The 22951-nt window shown below is 33.6% G+C and overlaps 1 protein-coding gene across 3 annotated transcripts in view; it reads right to left on the reverse strand.

The window, feature by feature from the left end:
• Positions 1 to 22951, reverse strand: part of ACVR1C (activin A receptor type 1C) — a 59768-nt gene that overhangs the window by 24180 nt on the left and 12637 nt on the right. For all 3 annotated transcript variants that reach the window (XM_006196183.4, XM_072960997.1, XM_072960996.1), the window contains exon 2: positions 11582 to 11812. In XM_006196183.4, coding sequence (XP_006196245.2) covers positions 11582 to 11812 — 231 coding nt within the window. The remainder of the gene's footprint in view (positions 1 to 11581; positions 11813 to 22951) is intronic.

Below are 22951 nucleotides of genomic sequence, written 5' to 3' on the forward strand. Positions count from 1 at the left end.
TCATCATGAAGAGTTTCATTTGTGATGAATCAGTCCAGCAATAAAGAATATGCAACTACACTTGTATGTGTGAAGTACACACAGGGGAAGTAGAATGGGTCTGAAGAGTTAAGTCACAAACACCAGTTCTATTTGTCTAACACTTCCATGTATAATTCTTCACTCAGTGATTACAAGAAGCCCCCCGACTGCCACCCACTGGAGTTTGTCCTAGTCTCCTACTTTTTCACAGTGATCCTTATAAAAGTTATCAGGAAAAACGCAGTTAGAAGTTAATTCAGTTAGATCCCTCCAACATGCTTCACTATAGGGAGCAACAAATGGTCTCTCTTCTTCACAAAGCGAGAATAATTGTGTCCAACGGGTTGTTTCTAATCAACATGAACCTCAAGTACTGAAAAACAGCAGAATATTTTCTTTTCTAATCTAGAGAGTCACTGTAACTCAAGAGCCATGACAGTGACAGAAATAACATAAGAATTTATTTGTGCCTTTTAACTCAATCAGATGGTATATTGATGGGCCATCCATCCTCTGGTGTTCAGTCTATAAACACTGTCTTCATCTGGCCTGATTTCATGAGTGTGTAACAGACAGGAAGCACTACGCATTAAAATATTTCCTGGCTAGTTCTCCTTGTGCTGCTGGTTTTCTGGGAATACATGAAGAACACTGAGAAGCTTCCAATCTTTGTCCACTAGCAACTGAACTTAAGAAAAATAACTTTTTTATATTTTAAGGAAATAGGAATGTTAGATTGAAGAATATCATCTTTGGAATAAGGGGAAGAATTTTGACTCAAGCAGGCTTGAGATTAATACAATGAAGGAAAAACTCAAATCAGCTCCACAGGTTTTCTTAATTTCAGGGCATGCACCCAGATTGCCTTCTTAATCTACCATCAAAACACATATTCTCAAATGATACATATCTGTAAAGAAATTAGATCATAATTATTCAAGGAATGTTTTAGTTTTTCTTTTCTTAAGCTAACTCTTTACATAAGAAAAAGGATAGTTCCCTGGAAGCAGCACCCTATTCCACGGCAGAGAGCATGTTCTTCAGACAAGGCACTCAAAAACATTGATGACAAAGGGAAAGTTATACCCCTCTGTCCTAAAGTTCATGCTCATATAAATTCTCCCACAGGTAATACATTTACACAAAGCACTTTGTTCACTTGGAAAGATCAACATGAGATAATAATATTTTGACCCAGCTCAACATCCTGTATGTGATAATCACCCCAAAAATATTTGAGTAAACAGGTAACAGTATTTACATAACTGAGAAGAGTAGGGCTTACATAGTGTAAAATCCTCAGTTTAGAATTGGTTATAAATTTTACTTTCAATTTCATATTACATCCCTATGAACAAAAATGTCATCATTGAAATCAGCGTACTTGTACCCTAAGACAAGAAATGCTTCCTATATCAAACTTGTAAAGCACAAGTTTGACTTTTTTGAATGCTTATATTGCACAGGCTTTCCAAAATGTAAAAATCATAGCATCTTTCTGTTTACAGGGGGAAAAAAGTCCTTTCTGGCACACCTGTCAGGTGTGCACTGAATCCTCAGAGAATGAGCTATAAATGGATTTGTTCATGTGATGGCAGAACAATTCCACAAGGGGTCCCATGAGTATTTCTCAGCATGCTGATGTCACCTTACTCTGACTACAGCAATGAATTTGTACGTTTAAAATAGAAAACTATAAAAGTTAAGATACAATGGATTTTTAAAGGAATTAAAATAACAAGACTTTCCAACCTCCCAAATAATAATACTATCTGAGTCTGCAAATTTTTATAATTATAGCACACTTTAAAATTACTAATTTTTGATAAATTACTTCTAATGTTTTGGCAGTTTATCTTCCTTCAAATGCAATGCTTCAGTTTGGTTTAAACTAAAGTCTAATTTAGACATGCGCCTAATCAATATGCATTGTTCATTTATCTTAGCTGATATAAATCATAAATTGTTCTTTTTTCTTTACACAGCTGAGAAGAGAACAAGAAGGTGAAAATTTTACTGAGGTTAATAAAGCACCCACATTTTAATGTTGTGCATGTATTTTCTTTATTGAAAATAATAATTTGAATTAGTCAAAAATACAATAGCATTATTAAAATAGTGTATTGAACTCTGAAAGGAAAAAATAAGAAATTATTATTACACTTACCATTTCAAGCACTGTGTGTTTTGGTAGCAAAATGGGAACAAAGATACCCAGAATATGAATGTTTTTGTTGAACAGTCTATTTCCATATGAAGGGTGGTAATTAGTGCATGCATAAACTAATAGCAATTTCTATAAAAATTAACCCTATAAATAACCAGCTTCTCCTAACCTTATCCTGAATCAATTTTCATTGACAATTTTAGAGTGCTCTTGATGCTATTTGACATCATTACTATTTTTCTGAGCATGTCTCTGATGTCACCTAGAGTCACCAGAAATCATTTCTGTTACAAATCGAAATGCAACCCAGCTAGGAGAGAAACAAGCAACAAAATGTGATTACTTCACATGGGAAAAGACATGTTTTAATAATAAGAAAGAAAAGTCAGATATAAAATTGTATTAAACAGAATAACTCAACTATATTAAAATAGAAAATATACTAAATTACTGATAGTGGGAACTCTAGACCAGTGTATATAAGCTCAATACATAGTTAGTGAATGAATGAGTGAATGAACAAATGAACAGCAAAAGCCCATGCCCAACAAGGGAGTCAGTCACTTCTGCTTCAGCCAATTGACAGCAAGGAGACTTCTAGGATGCCAAGTCTTCTGAATTTTTCAAGACAAACCAGATATCTGGATTTTTATATTAAGACTTTTAATTTTTAACATTGTACAGAAACTCATTTTTTCCCCCCAGAAACTACATAGGTAAAACAAAACCTATCTGTGGGTCAGATACAATCTGTAAGCAGGTAGAACTCTGGATGACTTGTTTTGCCGTTTCTATATTCATTAGAAATGGGTTTAGCTAGTGATAACAGAGGAAACTATATAGAAGTTTCCTTTTCTCTTTCATGTGAAAGAAATTTGAAGATGGGTAGTCCAATGTCAGCAGGGTGGCTCCATGAAGTTTTCGGTCAGGCTCCTTTCATTTCCCTTGTTTCCATCCCTATCATGTAGTCATTATCCTCATGGTCTAAGGCAAGTGCTAAACTCCATCCTTTATATCCAGGCAGCATGATGGAGGATGGCATAATAAGGTGCCAATTCTGTTTTAAATGAATCTTTTCAGATGTTCTCTAAAACACTGCCAGTCATCTCATTAGCCAGAATGTAGTCACATGGCCACACTTACCTGTAGAGTAGCTGAAAATATTGTCTGTTAAGTGGACAGCCATACACCGAGCTAAGTCTAGGGTTTGCTACTAAATGGGTATTGGAGGAAACTAGATGTCTCTGAAACACATTTATATTCTTAGTAAACTTTGATCCATTAGATTTTTTTCATTAGAGAGAGAATATGTGCAAAAAAACCAAATCATACAATACAAAATTTTTTTAATTTCCATATATTTACCCTACTCAAAAATTATTTTGAAATTTGATGTTTGGTTCTTCTTTTGTTGTGAGAGTTAATAAATATAAAGAAATGTGCATACAGTATATAGGTTGAGTTTAAAAGTAACTATAAACCTCCATCCATCACCAGCCCCCTTATCCCTTACCCGTTCCCCTACTTAGAGATACCCCTACATGAACCTTGTCCCATCTTCCAGGGTAACCATTATCCTGATTTAGGGAATAATCATTTATTTGTGCTTATACTGTGCTTCCCAGAACCCCTTTTCCTGTATGGTTACAGGTTAAAGTTGGGATACTTGCATGTATATTCATAAATGAGAATGGCTTGTAATTTCTTTTTTCATACTGTCTCTGTTGGGTTTTGATTTCATGGTTATGTATAAAATGAGTTAAGCAGTGTTTCCTCTTTGTCCATGTTTTGGAAGAGTTTGTGTAAGAATTATCCATTCCTGGAAGTTCAGCCAAATTTTCTGGTAGAACCTCTTGGGCTTTGAAATTTTCCTTACAGATATGTCATAAGACTAATATAATTTACATTATACTTTTCTAAAAATGAGGCTCATAAATCATGTTGTTTAAACCTTATATAGTCTCGCTGATTTTCTATCTATATATATCAATTACCAAAGCAGTTATATATTAAAATCTCCTTCTGAGATCATGGATTTCTCTACTTATTCTTATAGATTTGTAACTATTTTCTTCATTTTTGAGACTATATTCTTAAGTACACAGAAATTTAAATTTATTAAGAATCCCTGGTAAGTTGAAAATTTAATCATTATAGGGTAAACTTTTTTAACTCTAGTAAAATTTTGCATTGATGTTAATTTTGCCTATTAATATAAATGTCAACATTTTAATTTAATATGTGCATGGTATATGTAAAAATATATATCAAACCTTCTTATACTTTCCTCTGTTTGTCATCTGCTCTTCCATATTTCCCATTACATATTCTCTCTATATATTACTACATACAAACTAATTTCTTCTGACCTGTATTTCAGATCCCTAATTCTCTCTTCAGTGTTGTTATACCAATTGTTACACCTATCCATTAATTTTCTATTTTTTGTTATTGTATCTGTAACCTTAAAAAGTTTCCTTCTTTATTGTTCAAATCTGCTAGGTCACTTTTTTACAATTTTCTATTCTCTAAAAAATGTTTTCAGATTTGCCTTTTGTTTCTTTAAACTTGGAATAGTTGGTCTATAATTATCACCTGCTAATTCCAATATATGAAACCTTTGTGATGTTTCTACTGTGTTGTCTTCTGCAGGCTCATGTTCATGCTGTTTTGAACACTTGGGGTACTTGTCTTTCATTATATACTGCTCAAGTCCTTGCAAAAGTGTTTGTTGTGTCTCTTTGAGGCCTAATATTACAGTGCCTTTCTCCAGAGAGTTTGAACTTTCTTCCAGTAGGCAACTGAGAGCACTATTAGTTCTGGGACTACTTAAAAAATTTTTTTCTTCACTCAGGCAATGGGAACTCAGGCTTAAAATCCATGTGATAGCTAGGTTATATCCAAAGCTTCTCTAGAGTTAGGTTTTTGGTTTGTGTTTAGGTTGCTATTGTTTTTCCTTATTTCTTTTCTCCCCCTGCTTCCTGCTCTGCTTAGTAACAAGCCCAAGCCTCCATCCTGGGGTTAGAAGGAGATGGGACTATATCTGGTTTAAACTTGCAATAAGGAAAGAGACCTTTGATATCTCTGCTAAACTTGGCAGTTTCTATTAGAATATCCAATTTGAGCAAACCATGTTTTTTGACTTTTTTCTTCCCTGAATCTTGAAATTACTAATAGCAGAACCTAATATTTTTCTTGTTAGAAAAAGCAGACACATATGAGGAAAAAAATATCAGATTAAAGTATCAGAAAGTTATATAATTGTGTCTTAAACAATAATGGTGTTCACCAATTCACATAAAAAGAAAACTGGAAGTAGGCTGGTGACATTGTTAAGTCTCTTTGTTAACAAATCATAGAATGAAACTATTTCCTAATTTCTTATGTTGAGGCTGTTAACTCCCTTATTGGATAAGATATTATTATCTAAGTTTCTGATACTTTTAGTTGAAAACATCCTGACTGATACATTACTCTTTTAAATTCTGAAAATCTAATGAGTGGAAAAAATGATATGTTGTTTTAATTTGCATCTTTCCAGCTATTAGTGCTGTTGAAAATCTTTTCAACACTTGACCACTTTCAACATCATCTTCTGTAAAATTTTCATGTGTATATTTTGCCCATTTTTCATTTAGCAATCTCCCTTTTTCTCTTTCTTTCCACTCTTTCTCTCGCCACGCACACACACATATATGCACATACACACACACAGAGGCTCTTTATCTCTTAAATAGTTACCTTTATTTCCAGTCATATGTGCTATAAATATTTCTAACCCATATTTAATTTATCTTTGGTTTATTTGTCTTTTATTACTCATTTTTATTTTAGTTTGCATGTAGTCAATTATATTCATCTTTTCCTTTTATAGTAGTTGGAGTTCCTGTCTTATTTAACAACAACTTCCATACTACAAAGTCATAAAAATCTTTTTTTCTAAATTTTCCTCTGACATTTAATTTGTTTTATGTTTCACAATCAGATATTTAATCAAGCTGTAATTTATTTTTGTATATGGTATGACACTGTGGTACAGCCCTGTTTTCTTCCAGATGGATAGATAATTATGCCAGCATCATTTCAAAAATAAACTATCCTGGAATTTCCACTTCTGCCAATTTACACTTTAGATGTCCACAGAAGCCCTTCTTGGTACAGCACACACACAAATGCTGAATAAAATATAAGTGAAAAATTCTTTTTTCCATTACATGATTAAGCTGGTGGGAAAATAAATGAATTGCTCAGCAGCCAAAATTAAAATGCAAATCCAAAGAGATATCTGAGCACTGGGGCTGCCATTTATCCTTGAGGCATCTGCTGGTTCTTGATGGTTAAGTGCTTAGTTTATCAGACTGTATCACAAGATCAGGAGATAAAACATGGTTCCTGAAATTGTGAAAGGTCAGATCAGAGATCCTTCTATAAATCAGGCAAATATAAATGACATTATATTGAGAATAAAATAAACCAGAACATGTTCTGCAGAGACAGAGGGTATAGTCATCTGTTTGTCTGTCTCAAATCTTGACTTTAGGTAAAGCAGAAAAAAATTATCTTTAAGAGTTCTTCACCACAAGTGTGCATCCATATAGGTAGGCTTAGAGCCAGAATTCATGATATATGTTGGCCAAAAAACCTAATCATAACACTGAATGGGTTTCAGTTGGTAGCAGCCCCAGATATCTGGCAGAAGCTAATATAAATCTCCTCTGGAGGAGCATATTTTAAATATAGGCTTCAAAGGTTTCCTCCAGATATGGTTTTCAAAACATGAGCTCACAACCCAAAATTACAAAACACAGAAAGAAAGTAGCCACCAAGAATATGAGTCAGCAGATTCAAACACAGAACCTATAGATATTAAAATTATCTGAGATTTAAATATTAGAAAATATAGGGAAAAGAGTTTAAGTAGCTTGGAGAATAGATACAGAAGGCCCAACATACACAAAATCAATGAAGGAACTGTGTGAACTTAGAGGGTTCACAGATATACCCATTACAGGGACACACATCCAAAACATCTCCAAATGTGAATGGAACTTTGTCACCTATTAGGTGTTTGTTTACCCTACCAAAAATCCCCCTTCCCATCCTCCATCCCTGAGAGGATCCACAAATTTGCATAAATAAGTCCTTTTTTAGAAATAGAAATACTCTTGAAGAGTTAAGAATATATCATTAACTTTTGAAGGTGAATTTTTCCTACCAAAGTGGCTTCTCTCCTAATTTCAGAGGAAGCTGTGAGTAAACAATCTGTTTGAGTTACTGTGCAGGAAATTTAATAAAGTCTGGGAGTACTAAATCAAAGGTCACTGGAATCAAAGCAATACAAGTAGCAACCAGAAAGGTGGGTAAATACTTTTGGAGTTGAAAAAGCTATTCTTATCTAGTCTAAAAATAAACAGTAATAAGAATTAGATAGGTTACACTACATAAAATATATACATTTCTCTTGTTTAACTGATTTGCATAGCCTATATTTAATTTTAATTTTTAAGTATTCAGTACTATGCTTGTTTTAGGAAAATAATAACATATTTACTGTTAGTACAGACATGAACTCAAAGTGCTGTTTTTGGAAATGGTTGCTGCCTTTAAAGTTCTACATGGAAAAAAATCATCTAAATATTTGTGATAGTAGTTGAACTTGGAAGATCACTCCAGTGACACCAAAGATATCTACTTCAATAAGCTTCAGGGAAAGGAGTAATTTTTCTAATGCTGTATTTCTACCAAACCATAAAATTACTTCTATGAAGAAAAACTGACTCCTTAAAATTAAACCCACATGCAAAGTCAAACAAGAAAGTATTTTTAAGGACAAGAGATTGAATTTAATGTGATCTAAATCAAATCTTGCTTACAATGACCTGAATTAATTCAACTTTAATCCAATTTAGTATTCAAAATGAATGGTTAAGAAGGCTTCTAACGGCCACTTAAAGGGAAAATATTGCAAATTGAAATAGTGAGTAGATCCTTAATAGATTTTTGAACTAGTAAATTAAAATAATAAGTGTCTTTGCTTTATTTAAAACTAACACATTTTAAATATCAACTAAAGTGATGTTTCTTAAACTGTAAATGTATCAACAACCTATTAGTGGAATTTGACCAGCATTTTTACTTCATAGAAGAGCACAGAGTAACTCACACATTTTAAGGATAAGAATGTTTTGTAAATTTCTTGTTTCAGATATGTATAGATGCAGATTGAGAGAAATTATATAAAATGTATTTCTATATATCATAATGGAAACCCGTATGAAAGCCACTAGCCTAAGGTTCTAAGAATTAGAGTTAAACACTTAAAAGGATTTTTAGGAGGGCAACATTTTGTGCCTACAGATCTCTAATTGCTGAGTTACTACAACATCAGTAGGGGGAGGAAGTGGGGAGAAAAATGTCACAAGCTGTATTCAAGATACAAATTTCGTCACAGAGAAACAAAGCAAGAGCCCCATCATCATAAACAGGACCTAAGGACAGAAAAGGACCAGCTGAAATATGACAAGAGTGGGTTACTGTGCCTACATCAAGTCAACTATCCGGAAATGACCCCACGATCTGGGGTGATGAATGAAAGAGCCAAGGGGCAAGTTTCACTTGGCTTTCAGCTGGAACTGAAAAGGTAAATCCTAGATTTTCTCTAACCTCTTCTGCTCACCTCCTGACCTTTTTTCCTACTGTATTGCTCATGAAGGTGACATAGAGTATTAAGCACTATAGAAATGTCACACTGTCTACTTTTCAGAGTGCTTATATATTATATATATATATATATATATATATATATATATGTATGTATGATCACATTTGAAATTGATAAATTCCTACTAGGCAGAGTAAGAGGTATCAATCACACTCACTGATAACACAAAAACAGCAGAGTTCTTGGCACTGGTTGTGTCACCACTCACTCTGGAGGTTCCCAACTCCTCCCCAAAAGCTGCTGTTTCAAATGCAGCTAATAACCACTCAATGCTGACTCACAGAGAACAACCCAACACAAGATGGCTGCACATATAATCCTATTCAATTCAATGTCAATTTACCGTAACAAGTCACTAAAAGAAACAAATTCTTAGTTTATGTAAAGAAACTTGTTATCAACTAAATGTCATGAAGCATTTTTTGTAGCCATATTAATTACTGGCTAGATAAAACATATCTTCTTGTTTAAGAAATATTTGAAAACCAATTAAATTAATCCATCATATCAATAGACCAAAGATGAAAAATCATGCTATAATCTCAAGAAAATCATGAAAATACTTGAAATGTTAATATTCATTTACAATTAAAAAAAAAAACTTTCCCCAAACTAGGAATAACAGCAAATTTCCTCAATTGATATCAAGGATCTACAAAAACAAAAACCTTCATACTTAATAATAAAGAGTGTGTGCCTCCCAGAACCGGGAAAAAGGCAAGGATCTTTACTCTAAGCACTCCCATTCATCATCATACTGGCCCTAGCTAGTGCAAAAAAGGCAAGAAAAAGAAATAAACTGCACAGAGATCAGAATGGAAGATATAAAATTGTCTATACTCACAGATAAGACGATTATGTATGTAGAAAATGCCAAAGAATCTTTTAAGAAGCTACTAGAACTAATAGAAATTATTTTCACAAGCTTATAGGATATAAGGTCAATATACAAAATTAACTTTATTTTCATATACTAGCAATTAACATTTAGAAATTGAGACATTAAAAATACCATTCACAGTAGCATCTAAAAGCATGAAATTCTTAGAAATAAACTCAAGGAAATATGTATAAGACCTGTTTTCTGATAACTACAAAACACTAAGAGTAACCGGAGAAAAACTAAATAAATGGAAAAACATACTATGTTTGTGGATCAATAGAGTTAATATTACTAACATGACTTTTTCACCCCAGATAATCTATATTTAACTCAATCTAATCAAAATTGTGAAAAGTATCGAACTGATTCTAAAAGGAAAGTAAAATTCTTGTATCAGAATAGCTACCAGGTCACAACCAAACCAAAGAAGCCAATACAACCTGAGACAGAATAAGTATGGTCTAAAATTCAAGACTGAAAGTAGCTTTGGGGAATGAAATATGCCAAGTATGACTTCTGAGGTTGTAACATATAGGATAATGCCTTAGAATACCCTCAAAGAGTGGGACATGTATTAGAGGTGGTACATGAAATGATTTTAAGGGTTCTTAACATGAACTGGAGTGGTAAACAAACACAATTCTAAATAACATTGAATCACACAAGGATTTCTTCTCTAGTTCTCTTAGTTTTCTGATTATGTATCATTGTGTATCATTTCATGCTACTATGTCTTTAACACCACTTTAGTCTCTCTTTTAAACAAAAAGAAAATACAAAATAGCTAATAGTAATGTAGTCGGTACCTTTGTTTATTTATTTGTGTGGTTATCTTCTCTTTATGGCAAGCAAACTGGTTTTTCATTTGTGGTAATAATGCCAAGTTTCTGCATAAACTAAATGGTTTTCAGTTAAAAAAAAGGAGGGGGGGAAGAGCAGTTAATTTACTAAAAAAAAAAAAAAAGGTTAAAAATACTATAGTAGAATACTGATATAGTAATAATTGAGATTGGATAACAGTACCTTAAAATGTTAATTGTTAAGAAAGAATATGTATCTGTATATAGTATTAGCATATCAATAAGCACTGAATCATTACTGTATTAATAAAATTTTAAAAAATGTATGAGCAGGATATTTTCATGTTATAAATTATTTTTAATTTTAATTACTTGCATCTTAATACCCCCCAAAGTTTCAGATACCAGATTACTGATAAAAGGCAAGATTAAGATTTTGTATTTTGTAAATTAGGATAAAACTCAATGAAATTGAGGGAAAGGCGGGAATATATCTGTACAATAAAGATCAAATTCCATTCTATCTGTCTTTCTGCTAATGAGTGCTCTCACTTGAGTGTGGGCAAAGAAGATATGCAGAAGTTACCCATGAAAAAAAGATTCTGTCTTCATAGAAGTTGGCAATCTACTATTTTTAGTTTTGCTCTTTTTTCTTTCTTTTCTCTTGATACACATTTAAGTTTCTTCCTTTTAAAGGAATCTATAAAAATTTACATTTTATCTTAGGTCCATTAATCACTTCAAAAAATACAATTCACATGGACAAATTTCTTCAAAATTGTTATGCTGTTGTCAGTGTTTTGATAGTCTTGTGCAATTAAAAAAAAATCAACCTCAGCTAGGCTCTAGAGAATTTTACCAGTCAAAGAAAGAGAGAACTGTAAAGCAGATTTTCTTATTTAAAGAAACAAAACATTTTGATTTCTATCATGCTTATAATTTCTCAAGAGTAAAATTAAATTTGGAATGAACAAAGATAAACCACTTACCTGTTGGAAGGTGCAGTGTTATGTTGTTGCAAAAATCTGTGAAGCAGCATTCTGTTTTGGTAACATTGTTGGAACTATGACAGAAGACTTGTGCATTTAATTCTGGGAGAGAGACACAGGATTTGATCACCTGTTCCTTTCCATTGGTTAGCATGACGGAAGCCCAACATGCTCCTTCTGTTTGGCAGGTAAAATTTGAAGAGTCACACAAAAGACAAACACACTTCAAACCTGGAAAAGGTAAGGAAAAAAGCTTTCAGATACAAAAGACATCATGCAAATTTATTTCATAATACTTGAATAGAGAAATTCAATCTTAACAAAAATTGAAAGAGGATTTAAATAACACTGGGCAGGGGAGGGTATATAGCTCAGTGGTAGAGTGCATGCCTAGCATGCATGAGGTCCTGGATTCAATCCCCAGTACCTCCATTAAAAATAAGTAAACAAACCTAATTACCTTGCCCCCCACGAAAACAAACAAACAAGTAAATAGCACTGGATAAACACAACTGCTAATGCTGTTACTCCCTCTCAGTCATGTGTTTTATCAAAAAGGTTGCCCAATCATCATTTACTATTGTTTATATTTTTACAAGTAATTTATTCAGTTGCTGCTATATTTTAAACCAGTTTCCTCATCTGTGGTCTAAATTCCTCCTTTTTTAAGCTCAACCAGCTCATTCCTACATCAATAGCTGCTATGAAATGCTAAGACACGGTAACTCAGCAACGTAGGGGCGCTGCCCAGCATCACTTACAGTGATCACTTATATTAAAGTGTTGTTACAGGACCTGAGTAACCAAACAATCCTGTGTATTCTGTACATTTACTTTCTCCTTTAAACTTCAAAGCGAATGTGCCAAACACAAACCTAACTATAGATACTTATGGCTTTAAAAACAGTGTGATTATTTACATTTATATTATGTGGCATTTTAACAATATTGTTATTGTCATAGTACCTTTAAGGCACTGATGAGCCATTATACTTCCCCCTCTTCACTAAAGAATATATCTTCGAATGAGAGTCATTTGAACATAGACCATGACCTTCTGGTAATGTTTTTTTAACGAACACATCTATTCAATAGAGCAAAACACATCAATCGTAGAATAATATATCTATATCAATAAGACTTTCAAAAACTAGACTTTACTATATTAATCTATTCCCTTCACAAGTTTCCTCAACATTCTTCACTTACTAACCACATACACACATTAACTTGCAAGTTCAAAGTGGTAGAGTACTTCTGATGTAAAATATTCATCATCATGAAAAGTCCAGTGGTTGCAATTTATTCAAATTTTATTTAATTAAATTATTTTAAAATAGAACAATGCTGAATAAGCCTTTTGTATTATATTTTAATGAACTTTTTGTTAAATCACAACAGCCCCCTAAGATTTCTGAATGTCCAAAGTTGTTCCATACAATAGTTTTTACTCAAAGTCTTTAAATTGCTAATTATTCAAACTGGAGCTGATTTTATACCTGTAAAATACCTGATACATAAGTGGCCATTTTTATACTCAACTTTAAATATCAATGTAAGCAATATGGATAGTATTCCAATATGGCTGCATGTGTAAGAAAGAACAAACCACATATGGATCAGTAGAAATTACCTTTCTTTTAATAATTTCTCTTGGTCAGTAAAATATCATCCCTTTAAATATTTTTATTACTGTGCACTAAGGGAATTTCAATCATGAAATGAAATACCATTTTGTTATCAACATTAGACCAAATTCTTCTTGGTCTTATTCTTCTATTTATTTCAGTGATTATCAATATAAACAAATATAATCTTTTGTTGATATTGATGTGCTATAGTAGGACCTTTTAATCTAGATTGATTTTGATTCAGTAGAGCTAGATATATAAAATCTAGGTGATTTGAAAATGTCTTATGAAAGAGAGCTCATATAATAAAGATCCATTCACTGAGGCATTTTCTGACAGCAAAATCTCTCTCCAGCATCTTCTGATTCCAATCTGACAAAAGCCTTCAAATTCTGCTGATAATCTTGGATGCTACTTGGCTCCTCTGTGCCTCCACTTCCTTATATGAAAGATAAGATATACCTCCTCATAGTGCTGTTGTGGAGAATAAAATAGTTAATATATAAAAAGTCCTTAGAAGAATGCCTGGTACATAGGAAGTACTATGTAAATATTACTGACTATGTTGTCTTTTACTGGAGGAGTTAAAGCTAGTCGTCCTATGAATCAAAATATATTTGTAATCCACAGAGGAATGGCTGAATGAACTAAGGTACACAGACCATTTAAAAAGCATAACAAAGAAATGCATCTGTTTCTTCACTGCCAAGTGAGTTGGATGCTATCATTCTTTTAATGGTCCCCGCTAGATCCCAGTCAGTCAGACAGCAGGGTTGTCTGGTGATAGTACAGATAAAGAATTCAGGAAAAGACAAAGTTTTCAGTCCTAGCTCTGTCACTCATTTGCTGATTGACTTTGGAGAAGATATTTAACCTTACAGGGCTTTAGTGCCTTCCTCTGAAAATAGGAAATGAAACGGGAGGGGCAGCGGGTCCAGAAATCTTTAAGTCTCATAGAATGCAAATGTTTTATGACTCTATGAATTTAAAACTTGTTGAAATTTGCAATTACAAAATATGGAAAACTCTTTTACAACTAACAAACTTACCCCACTGTGGTTATTCTTCAGTCTCATATTTTAAGGGGCTGAAGTTGGGAAGAATAGCTCTCCTGATACATAATCTCAAATCATTTGTTACCAGACTCCTCATCAGAGTCTCCTTGGATTTTCTATTTTCCAAAGAAAGAGGATGGGAAGGGATAATTTGGGAGTTCGAAATTTGCAAATACTAAATACTATATATAAAATAGATAAACAACAAGTTTCTACTACATAGCACAGGGAATTATATTCAATATTTTGTAGTAATCTATAATGAAAAATAATATGAAAAGGAATGTATGTATGTATATGCATGACTGAAACATTATGCTGTACACCAGAAATTGACATACTGTAAACTGACTCTACTTCAGTAAATAAATAAATAAGCCTGGCATGGAAATCGAGGCAAGTAATTAAGTAATATGGATCCACTGAATGGAGACAACCATAAAAGCACTCAACAACTAAAAACATATGTTAGTTTCACGTGTGCGTATCATTGCATATAATTCCTGACACAACTATAGGAGTTGGCTGTCACTTTCTCCATTTTAAAGTTAATGAAATGAGGCTCAAAAAGATTAAGTGACTGAATTTATGTGGCAGTCATTAGACTACTCAAACAATGTTGTTTCTATCCTACCAAAGCTGACATTTTTAAAAAAGATGCGTACAAAACCCATTCTCCCACCTCACCAGTTTCTAGCAACTGTGAATAAAGTATAACTCATAAAATTCATATTTCATATACAATAAAATATTCTATTTTTAGAATAAAAAATAATCCTAATACAGCAAAAAGAAATTAATAATTACTTAATGATTGGCAATTGAGATTTGGATCTTTATTGTCTTGATTACCTTTTTAAACAAATTCTACCTACTATTTTATGAGGAGACAGATGGTCAAATAAAAATTTGTATCATACATGTAGTTTAAATAATCTTATCTTTCTGTTTAAGTTTTGTATTAAGTTTAAGCTTCTAAGTACCTAACCTGATGCCTTCTCTTCGAAGCACTATTAACTCCTTATAAAAATGATTACATAACAGTTCTTATCAAGGAGTAACGTGTATACTCACTGAAGGTTTAGCAGGCTATAAAAATTTCCTTCAGTTTAAAGTAAAAGGTAACAGTCAGAAGAATAATAATACACACTGAGGTAATATAGTTAAGACACAGTAAATGACACTTTACTTTAAATTTTGCACGATGGCAAACACTGACAAAATTGAGAATTTGTTGATGATAATGGCTTCCAACAATTGCTAAATGTTCTCATTATTTCAAGTCAGTTGGCTGTACTGTAGACTGACAGAGAAGAAACAGCAAACCAAAAGGAACCTATGATGCATAACTAACACATAACCTACAACATATTCAGTCTTGCACATAGTGGATTGGTGGGAAATGGAAAATGCAAGGTTGAATGTAGAACCTCAGTGTTGTCAATTAAAGGATAGGTTACCATTAGTGACTAGACATGTGTTCATATTTTTTTTAAATGATGTTGAGTCAATCATAGTAGAATATCCCATGACAGGAAAAATCTGGTTGTTAGCAGACAACAGGTCAGACTTAGTTTTCTTCATTTTATACTTTCCCATTATACTGTACTTGAGTCATGTGGAAAGAGATAGCAAATGAAGTTGAAGAAGGAGGTAATTATCCGTAATAAGGAGGTCTATTAGATTTTTCCCTACAAGGAAGATTGTACTTTTCTTGTCTCCTCCCACCCTTTTAATTTTAATTATCCTCCTCTTCCCCCTTTTTGCCAATTAGTCTATAAGAGCCAAGACATCTGTTACCCACAAGACATCTGTTACCCACATGAAACCAAAGGATGTGCACATTCCTAATCAACCAGAAAATAAATGTTCATCCCTATTTACATGTGATAGCAAGCACACCCTGGTGTTTAGAACCGTAAAACTATCAGAGTACAAAAAAGAGCCAAATGCATCACTTGCATTTGGGTGCTATTCTTACTAATAGTTGGCTGGGAAATATTAGTTGTTTCGAATTAGATACTATTTTCAATAAGCTGGTTTCCTATATTTTGGATCTATATGCTAAAATATCTACTAGCCAGTGTGCTTCACATTAATTTCTGACACATACTCTTTCCTCTTTTCCAGATTCAATTTCAATTTTGGAGCAAAACATTAAACACAAAATATTTTTTAATTCAGAAAAATGTCTCAAATTTGACCTCCTGCCTTCCATCAATTTCAGACTCCAGAGTTAACAAAGAAACAATTCAAGCTCATCAGTACGCTGAGTATGAAAGTACAGCAACAGAAAAGGAGCCAGGACAACTAACACTACTGTCTGTGAAGTAAAGCTAGATGGGGTCAAGGGAAACCAGGCAAAGATCTGTCTTCCCTTTCTATTCCTTTTCAAAATTTTATTTTTTTGTCATGTGGTCATTTCAAAGCATTTGTCTCTCCTCATGGTAAGGAAAAATAGAATAAATAAAGAAAGTAGCATTAATAAAATATGAGTAATATAAATGCAAACCTTCTGGCCAAATGAGCTTTCAATAAATTCAACTTTCCAACTTTTGGCCAAATTCAACTTCTATAAATTCTATTTGCCTAGATGTATCCAAAGAAATTCAGAATTCCTACAATATAGGCCTATATATTCAGCATGAAGGAAAATTGTTCCTTTGTACAAGTGGCAGTTATGTTCCCTATTCAAGAAGGCCTTATCCTCCCAGCTGAGAAGGAATGGAACCATCTGAACAGAAGGGATTCTGTCCAGGAGAACTACTTTCACCTCCAGCTGCAGGGTTCAATTTAGGAAGAGTTCAGCACATGCTGAATTTTAGTACTAGCCATTTTGAATGTCCTCAATCTAAAAGCAGCACTAAATGAAAACAGGTTTCGGCCCATCTCTACCATAAACCACCTAAGACTTCAGACAAGTTTCTCAACTTCTCCACATCTTAAACTTCCCATCTGAAATATCATAAGGTCAGGTAGTAGATTAGAGGATTTCTGAAGACTCCTCTGGTTTTAGAGCCCTCTGTTGCTCTGAGCTCAGGTCACACTTCTCAATATAAGTAACTTTAGGGTTATCTTATTTATGATAGATAAAGAGACAGCTGAAGTTAGAAATATGAGCACCCAGTGAAAGACTGCTTTGCATCCCCAAATTCACACACTGGTATTTCAGTGGACTGGTGGATCCTAGTGGTTTATAGTCCAACAAAATTTCTCCAGTCAATATTAAAGATGATTTATCTTGCTTTGTATTTATCATCTGAGAATCTAAAGTTCTTTCCTATATCAGCATGATATTTTTGGGAAGTAGAGGGAGAGCTCACAGCCTTTCTGAGTTGGGCTAGACAGCCAGACTCTTGACTAATTCCTCAATCCCAGTACAGACATGACCACAACTTTAGACTTTGATTGTAGCAATGTAAAGAAGAAAAGGACTGACCTTATTTGGGGTCTCCCATTTCAAATCATCATATCAAAAAAAAAAAAAGGCTGTTCTTATTCACACGATATATTTCTTCTGCTATCCTCCCATAAACTTTGCTGAATTTGAGAAGTTATTTTTTTGTCTTGGCAGCCTAAGTGGTTCCTTATCAAATTGTTCTTTCAAGTCTTCAGATTTTGTATTGCCTTCTGCTTAGGAGAAGAGTGATTCTCAATGGATTCCAATTGCATTTTACAAACTAAAATCCACAATCATTACTATGATTTAATAGGCTAGTAGGTCTGGATTCTTCTCAATCCTTGAACCTCATTTCTTACAACTAAGCCCCCCGAACACACTGGTCTCCTTTTTGTAGCTCTAAATAACAAATTATTTCCCACTTCATGGCCTTTGCTCAGACTGTTGCTTTGCTTGTCATGTTCTTCCTTTCCTTTTAATTCTTCAGATCTCAGCTTGAACATCACCACCTCAAAGAAGTCTTCACAGACTCCTCTTTTGACAAATGATCTGCTCTCCATCCTTTCTGATACTAACTGCAATTTAATCTGGTACTAACTGAAATTATTATATTACTTTCAGTAGAATAAAAATTCCATGAAAACAGGGATCTTTTCCTACCTTATCTACTATCATATTCCCAATATCTAGAAGCGGGTATGGCATATGAAAAAAGCCCAATAAACATAGATAAAACTAAACATTATAAAAAACTGCAAAGTACAGAAGAATGTAGGATAGCTGAACTCATAAAAAGACTCAAAACCCCATAATATTCTCACTGTGGTATATTTTCTTCTAGTCTTTTTTCTGTAATAACTCTTCATAGTTGAATTCTAGCTATAAACACAATTTTAAGTGCTCAGACAGGTGTTGGCGTAAGTGAATCCCAGACCCTGTCACCTCTGGCTGGCTTCACCCCCCGCCCTCAGAGAGAGCCTTACTCCTGGGACACTTTTCTAGTGATCCCGGGTACCATCTAGCAGCAACAGAGAAATGACGTGGGCTACTTTTTACAGAATGACCTCAATTCTGGAGTAGTGTTTTTCAAGCATTTAAAAAACTCGTATCTTTTATAATTTAACATAGAAATCAGACACTCTTGGTTTTATATTATTTGAAATAAAACACATAGCTCACCTAGAAACAAATCAACACAGTGGTGACGTGAATGTGCTTCTCCATTGGAAAAGTGGTCCTCTGCTCTCTAACTCCCTTGACTATCATGGCTCTGTCCTAGGGGAAAGGTTTTTAAAACTGCTTGCTACACAGGAATTTATTAAGAGAAATCTCTTGCTTGCACCAAAAGATTCCAGCTATCCAAATATTACTAGTGAAGTCTTTCCAAATTATAAGAAAACAAAAATTGGTAACTAAGTCTTTAATACTTATTACTATTTGCATTTAGATCCTGTTGGCCATAGAGCTGTTACGTTGATGTGAACATAAAATCATACTTGATAGTAGTGGTTACCAGATTTGGGGATATCACCCACCTATAAAATTTCAAAAATAATTTTGGGACTTAATCAAGGGTTGAACTAAATTTCTGCTTTTCCAAGGAAGAATACTGGGGCGGTGGTGGGTGGGGGTGGGGGGTGGGGGGAAGCACCTTCTATTACCATCATTTCCAAAAAAGAAAAGGAACTATAATATCAACCAAGTAAAGGAGGATACAAACCACAGATTTAAGAATGAATCTTACCAAGATCAAGGATAACTTTTTAAATTTTCAAATGTTGAAAAATATAATGATATTTTATAGTGTTACATTTCTTTTGTCTTTTCCTGATACAAATTGTTAATCTGAGGGTGAACTGTGCATCAGAAAGTAGAACTGGAGTGTTCAACCTGTTCCTGTATTTGTTCCAAAATCCATGATCAATGGCCACAATCCACATAGGAATGTTCTTTTAAATGGATGAGGCAAACTTCCATAGTGCTAATTTTCTTCAGTATGGACTGTTTCAGAAAACTGAGTAAAGCTGAATAATAATGACTGCCCACCCCAAGCTACAAACAAAGCTAAGAGTGAGAGACCAGTGTTTGGCTAAGAAGGGACTTCCTTGCTCAGGAAATGGACAGTTGGGCATGGTGGACTCAACTCGGTGAGCTGACTGTAGGCAAATGTCCACCTGCCAGAGACTGACTTTGTAATGCTTCAACCAGTATTGGGGCACAGATATTAACCCTGTATTTGATCAACCTGCATATTTAGGTCTATTTTCTTGGACATGGTGATTTTTGAATTATTACTGATCTGTGTTCAATATACTCCTTCTCAAATCTATGATTTACTTGATGATGAACTCCTAATCAGGAACACATCATATAAGTTTAATATTGTTTCCATGAGAAATTATTACCAATTAAACCAACTCTTGAAGGATATGAATTCCAGCAATATCTTGTAGTGATAAGCAGAGATTCCTACTCTGTTGCATGGAGAAATGAACCTACGTAAAGAAAAGAATGGCTCAGGAGTTCTGATTCAGTCCAGTGTATTTTGGACCCAAGTCAGGAGATTGGGGGTAGGGGTTGATCCTAGTTATATTAACCTGGTGTTTGAGACTTCTCTGATCTCAACTGATCCATCCAAGAAAGAAATCAATTAGATGATCTCCAGTGTAACCCCCAGTTCTAAAGTTCTATGACTCTAAGAGGTGAATGCATCAATGGCCACCATGCAGTATCAGAAAGAGCAATAGGAGTGACTGCACACCAAGAGAACAAAGAAGCCACTGTCCTAGAATCATAGTTCACAAAGAAACTTATTCAGGAGACTATTTTATCAGTCTGATAAAGACTGAAGTGTATTATCATGGAATTCATACTGTGGAAATTCACTGAGTCACAGAAACCTAGTTTTGTGTTTTCAGTCTCCATGAAGTGGAGCAGAAATCAAATGGGAGAGGATTACAGAGAATTTGGTGGTGAAAGGAGAACAGGAGCAAGTGACATATTTACTCTATTTGTGAAAGATGAAATAAAATACAAAATGTTGATAAAAGGTAAAGTCTTAAAACCTAAGGAAGCTCTGACTTATTTAAAGGTAGCAATGAAAAACAATCAATAAAAAAAGTAATAATGAATAGTCAAACTACAGGGTTAAAAGACTATGCAGATAGAAAAAGAGACAAAATTGTCTCAAGTTTAGAAAGAAAGTAGCAAAGAAAATTGAAAAATTAAAGTCCTCAGAGTTCTCAAGGACTCACTTGTCAGAAATTTTTATCACTATCCACAGTTATTCATTTCTATGATCAGATATGGTAAGGAATAGTTAATTCTCAATCTAGAAATAAAAAGAAATGATCCAAAGTAAGAAGCTGCTTTAACTATAAATAGACTGGCAAGTGAAGAGTTGAAAGGGGAAGAGGAGGGCAAATGCTTTAACAGGAAAGTTTTCTTTAAGGCTGATCCCAACTGGGCCTCTTCCTAACACTGACCCCCAAATTCAAAGGTTTAGCTTGGGTACTATGAAGAACTCATATTGTACAGGCATAAAATGGGCAGCATTAACTGCTCCTCTATTCAAAGAAGATGGGGAAGGAATGGGAGCTGAGGAGTGGGAGACAAAATTTTTAAATCTATAATTTAAAAATTATATGTAATTCTCAGACTTCTAGGGATTTATCATAGCTGCTCTAGAAAGTGGGTTACATGGCTTTCCCTGGAATTGTATTTTCCTTTTGTTTATCAAAGCATTGTTGAAGAAAATAATTGCTTACTTTTGTCAGCTACACAAATCTAGTTCAAGACAGAAAAGTGAAGAAATACAAGAAAGAAATTAAAGGAGCTCAGAGAAGTCTCAGAGAATTCATAGTAAGCCAGAAAAAAAGGAAAGTCTAAGGCAGCCATCCTGAGTTTTGCTGCTTCTGCTGTGATAAGCCAGTATAAAACAATACAAAAACAAAAAGGTACAGCAAAAAAAAAAAAAGCCCAAAAACCCTTTCTTTGTAGCTCTGTTCATTAGAGTTAAACATTGTGGGAATTCAGCAAGGTGTAGTGAAAAGACCCTGTGCTTCAGAAGACTCCACATCGGAAGCTGAAATCCTGAGCCACGGCTAGGCCAGCTACATGGCCCAGAAGTCTCTCCACCTCTCTGCATGTGACTGTGCACTGGTGAAGCAAGGATAATAATTTCAAGCCCAAGAGGTTTTTATGTTTGAAAGAGGTATTTTATGTAAAACGTTTGACACACAGCAGATGTTAAAACAAAAACCTAAAAATTAAGTTCCTGCTATTATAAGTTATGGGTGGGTCGGAATTCAACATTCAAAGCCCAAGTCACACTCCTTGTAAACAACTTTGAGTGTTGCTGACAACATTTTCTGGCTTTCATTAACTTCTTCTTTGGTAGAGAAACTGTCCCACTATGGTGATATAATCAGCAGCTCCAAAACTAAACAGACAATATATAATAAATATGATGGCATAATATTCTTTTTGTTTTAAAAAAAAAAAAAAACCCCAAAACTTTGGCATCTGAGCATGATCAAAGAGTAGAAGTATCTAGAATATTAAGTCTCATACTGGTTATTACACTAATTTTCCCCCTTTCTCAATCAATGATTTCTTGAATTTGAAAAATAAATTTGGAAAAGACAAATATGTCAATAGAAGAATGAACAAAGTAGATGAACAGAGAAATAAAAACCATCAATAAACATCAAAAGGTTTAATCTCATCAATAATCAAAACAGACAATAACTTTATTTAAAATTATTTTATAAATTATAACACCCAGAAATGATGACAGGGGATCAATTAAATTTCATCTTTGTACACAGTTGCTGAAGTACCATTTGGTACAAACTTTTGGGAGTAAAATCTGACATATTTGTCTCAAGAGTCCTAAAAATGTTAATGATCTTTGTGGTTGTATTTCCACTTTCTCTATATGAAATAATCAGAAAAACAAAATTTTATTTAAAATTTCCATTGCAGAGTTATTATACACAAAAATAAAAAATAGAAACAATCTAAATAACACCAAATCAAAATGCTTAAATAAATTTTGATAATAAATATGATGGCATAATATTCTGTTTTAATAGTATTTAGTGTAGAAATAGCTCACTATAAATATTAACTGAAATGTAGAATCATAAAACATATAGGATATGATCTTAATTTGCATATATAATAAAGACTAGAAGGAAATACATCAAAATATTAATACTGGTTATCTCTGAGGTGTCAAACTAGAGATGATTTTCACATTTTTCAACACTTTCTCTTAATT

Source organism: Vicugna pacos, chromosome 5, assembly GCF_048564905.1.
Source record: "Vicugna pacos chromosome 5, VicPac4, whole genome shotgun sequence".
Classification (NCBI taxonomy): Eukaryota; Metazoa; Chordata; class Mammalia; order Artiodactyla; family Camelidae; genus Vicugna; species Vicugna pacos.